Genomic DNA, 3,851 nt, shown 5'->3' with positions numbered 1-3,851 from the left:
AATGACTAATTTTAATTCTGAACCGTAACCACTAACGACTAATCAACAAATACATCTCACCTTTATTTACATCAGTTACATCCCTCAATATAACTGATGAATCTGATATACACAGATTATATAACCCAAAATTGATAAATTTTGTTTATGATACAAGGAAAAGAATGATATAATTGATAAGTCCAATAAGTGTTTAAGCAATACATACGATATTTTGGTTGCATGTGACATGTATATTGCTGTTTGTTGACCTGAGGCAACCGAAAGTGGGCAACAAGTGAGAAGTGACCCCCACTGGCACTGCATGTGGCAATTAGCGAATACAAATTGACCACCACTTACTTATCCAACAACAGTCGTACGGAATCTCACTTGACACCCCCAATTTCAGAACCCACTCCCCCATACCCATCATAGGCCATAGACCATATACATCACTAAAAGATGAATGTTAACCATCATAACAACATACATGAATGGATGATTGCATACCCAAACACTCACACTTATTCTTTTGACCATCATCAAAGGGCCCATCACTCAGCCAATAGCCAATTACTAACAAGACAGAACAAAACATGTATTGAACCGAAACTGAGACTAGACCAATGTTGATAAGACAAAATTTGCAATTTATTTATAGTCCATCGAAAAAGTTGGTTTAAGGAGTTGATCTTCATCTCCCGTTTGTGCAAAAGACATAAATGCCCTCCTCATTATTGAAAACTTGTCTAGTTATGTCCTATGTAACAAACACAATCTCCAATAAATGAATTAAGAATGACAGGTATGAGCTTGGGTAGCTTTTATTCCAACCAACTGAAACTGAATGACCATATTATAAGATTACAGACTTATGAAATTGTACAATAAAAGCAATACCACTGGGCTTCTTGCATTATATGATTTGACGATTTTAGCCCCTTAAATTACAAATTTCATTTTGCTTCATGGCATAAAATTTGTTCTGTAAACAAGTGGGTCCTCAAGCAGCCGATGAAGATTGAAGCAGGAACATGAACATGTATTATAAGGTTCTTCAAAGTCCCTTCCTTTTGAAGCTCAAAACAATTTCAATGTCCATCTGAATATATATATAAATAATGAGAATATGAGATGACAAAAAGTTTTTTTTATTAAAAAAATATTTAGAGGTGTGAGGGAATGAATGTTTGAACTTACAGATTTGGCAAGCTCTTTAGCTTTATCATCATCAAAACCAAGTGCAGACATGATCCTGTGAGCAGCTGATTCCTTTTGTGCCCAGATCCCCAAAAGCAAATGGGAAGTTGTTACTTCTCCTGTTTCTCCTGTCAAACATCAATTACAAAACTGTCAACACCTTCTTTGATTGACCACTACCATTTTTAGCTTCTACCAGTAGGCTCATTAATTTAGATTTTTACAGTTCAAGAAATAGTGAAGTAAACAAGAATACTTATACAGGGAAGTAAAAGTCCACCTGACTTCAGTTTCTCGTTTATTGCCCAATCAATGGCCCTGCGAGCTGGTTCAGTCAATGGAGGATGCTCAGGGCTGAAGATATACATGTCTGATTTTCCAAGTAATTTTACAGTTTCTTCTCGCACTTTGAACAGTGTTACACCACTTTCTCTTAATAACTTTGCAGCCAAACTAGTACCTGGTAAAATCAGCAGATGCTTTGAATGATGCTGAAGTTGATTATACATGTGATTAAACAAAAGAATTTAGAAAAAAAGTTGCAATGAATGTGCCAAGGTTAAAAGATTAGGAAATTATCTGACTGACCCTCAACCAATATGCCCATCAACAGAGCTTCCGTCCCAGTATTCATAAACTTCAACTTCCTAGCTTCCAATTCACCCATGGCAAACGACTTTATGAATCTAAACGACCATCTTCACACACTCACAACATCAACAACAATAATCTCAGATAAAAGAAACTAAATACCGGATAAGAACAACCAAAATTGCAGAAATAAACTTACTTGGCGGTTTTTTCAGGAGTTTCCTTCTCTGGAGTCCTGCAAAATAGCGATGAAATTGCACAGTAAACGTCGTTAATTCAATTTCATCTGTTAAGGAAGTATGAGCTGCACTTTTACTTATAATTCCCGCAAGATCATTCATATTAGTAGCAAATCCTACCAAAGTTATGATTCCCGGAAGATTTGTGAGCTTGTATCGGTTTTCAGGAATAGGTTTAAGTCCGTTTGACTTAAGAGTTAAGAGGTAAAACGCCAATACTTATATGAATTCACATAATAGCAATTGATGTGCAAAAAAACACGGACTTACGGAGTTGTAGGACTAGACGAGACCGTTGCGACGATACATGAGTATCGGCCAAAATTTCTATGCCTCGAATCCGGTGTTGGAATTGAGAGCTGCAGTCCGACGAATGAACTAACCATGGCCCTGGAACTGATTCTCCTGGACGGGAGAAACGACGAATTGCATGAATTCCTACACCGGCAACCGGAAGATGAAGGGGAAACGGGAAGTACCGAAAGAGATTGGGCAGCCATGGAGAACAAGAAAACCCTAAGCAACTAACTCTGTTGTTCAATCTTCTTCCGTTAGAGCGTAGACGACGTAACCAGTTTTTCTTACTCTACTTTTAACTTTACAATATATTTTTACGATAAATTTTCAAATGACAAAACTTCAAAAATGGTCCTTGTGGTTTCCAGAAATATCAAGTTTAGTCCCTAAGTTCAAAAAACCTCACAGATGGTCCCTATGGTTTCAAAACTTTTAACAAATGGTCCTTCCGGCTCACTCCGTTAGCATTTCACTGTTAACTCATTTTTTAATAAAATATTGCAGGGGTAATTTCGTCATTTCAGTTGTAACCTCCTCTCTTTAAAAGAAATTGCATGTCCGATTTTTGGGCAAATCCTTTAGCTTCATCAGTCGATCATCTCTCCTCCTTTCCACTGTTGCTCGACCGTTGCACCCTTCACGACATCCAATCGCTTCTGATTCAAAGATGGTGACTTGTAGATATGGGAATGAAGCAACGAAAATCACTTCATGGACGGATCGTAACCCTGGAAGGCAATTTTGGAACTGTAAAAGATGTGGGTTTCATTCGATGGTCTGATCCCCCTATGTGTGCTAGGGCATTGGTGGTGATTCCAGGTTTGATAAGATCAATGAATCGATTGGAGGAGAGGGTCGCCATTGTAACTGCAAAATTATGGAACTACCAGCTGATGTTGTTTTGTTCATGGGTGTTTTTTTTTTGGTATTATTTTAATCTCTAAGTATCTTCTGAAGGTTTGGATGGTAATGGAGTTTTGGTTTTTGGTTTGTAACCATTGCAGGGTTTTTTTTATTTTAATCGGATAGGGGTTTTTTTGCTTTCAGTTTATGTAGGTGGTTTTGGAATTGGTGTTGTTGTATTTGGTTTATGTATCAGATTAATGTGTAATGCAGTGGTAATGGTAATGGTAATGGAATGTAGTTTGTTATAGTTCATTGTTCAATTTCTTGAATGTTTTTGAAATGTAATTGTTAAGTGTATTGTAATTGCATCTTGAAGATGGTTTTCATTTGCAATTGAAATGTACATTGTTATTAATTGATCTGTGAAGTGAAGGGTAGTACACAAAACATATTAATTCATCACCAAAAAGTGCATACACACCATTACATTCAAAGTTATAAAGTTCTTAACACAACCATGATGCAAATTTTTAAAAAGACCTACAACACAAGCATTACATGCAAAGTTTTCAAGTTCTTAACACATCTTCAAACAAGTACACATTACATAAGTTTCTAAATACCTACAACACCAACATCCTAATATGTGACATCCCCAAAATCTCGGCCAGAAAAGACCGATTTTCATTTATGCTT

General features: G+C 36.6%; 1 protein-coding gene across 1 annotated transcript; it reads right to left on the bottom strand.

The window, feature by feature from the left end:
• Positions 1-781: 781 nt before the first annotated feature.
• On the bottom strand, positions 782-2,598 carry LOC111903258 (ATP-dependent Clp protease ATP-binding subunit CLPT1, chloroplastic). Its single transcript, XM_023899041.3, has 6 exons — positions 2,283-2,598; positions 1,973-2,008; positions 1,771-1,880; positions 1,463-1,642; positions 1,183-1,310; positions 782-1,084 (listed from the first exon to the last, which is right to left on the bottom strand). Exons 1-6 carry the CDS (start codon positions 2,510-2,512, stop codon positions 1,040-1,042), a joined length of 729 nt encoding a protein of 242 aa, XP_023754809.1. The 5' UTR covers positions 2,513-2,598; the 3' UTR covers positions 782-1,039.
• Positions 2,599-3,851: the final 1,253 nt, after the last annotated feature.

Source organism: Lactuca sativa, chromosome 2 (assembly GCF_002870075.4).
Source record: "Lactuca sativa cultivar Salinas chromosome 2, Lsat_Salinas_v11, whole genome shotgun sequence".
Classification (NCBI taxonomy): domain Eukaryota; kingdom Viridiplantae; phylum Streptophyta; class Magnoliopsida; order Asterales; family Asteraceae; genus Lactuca; species Lactuca sativa.
This window is presented reverse-complemented; position numbering and strand designations above follow the sequence as displayed.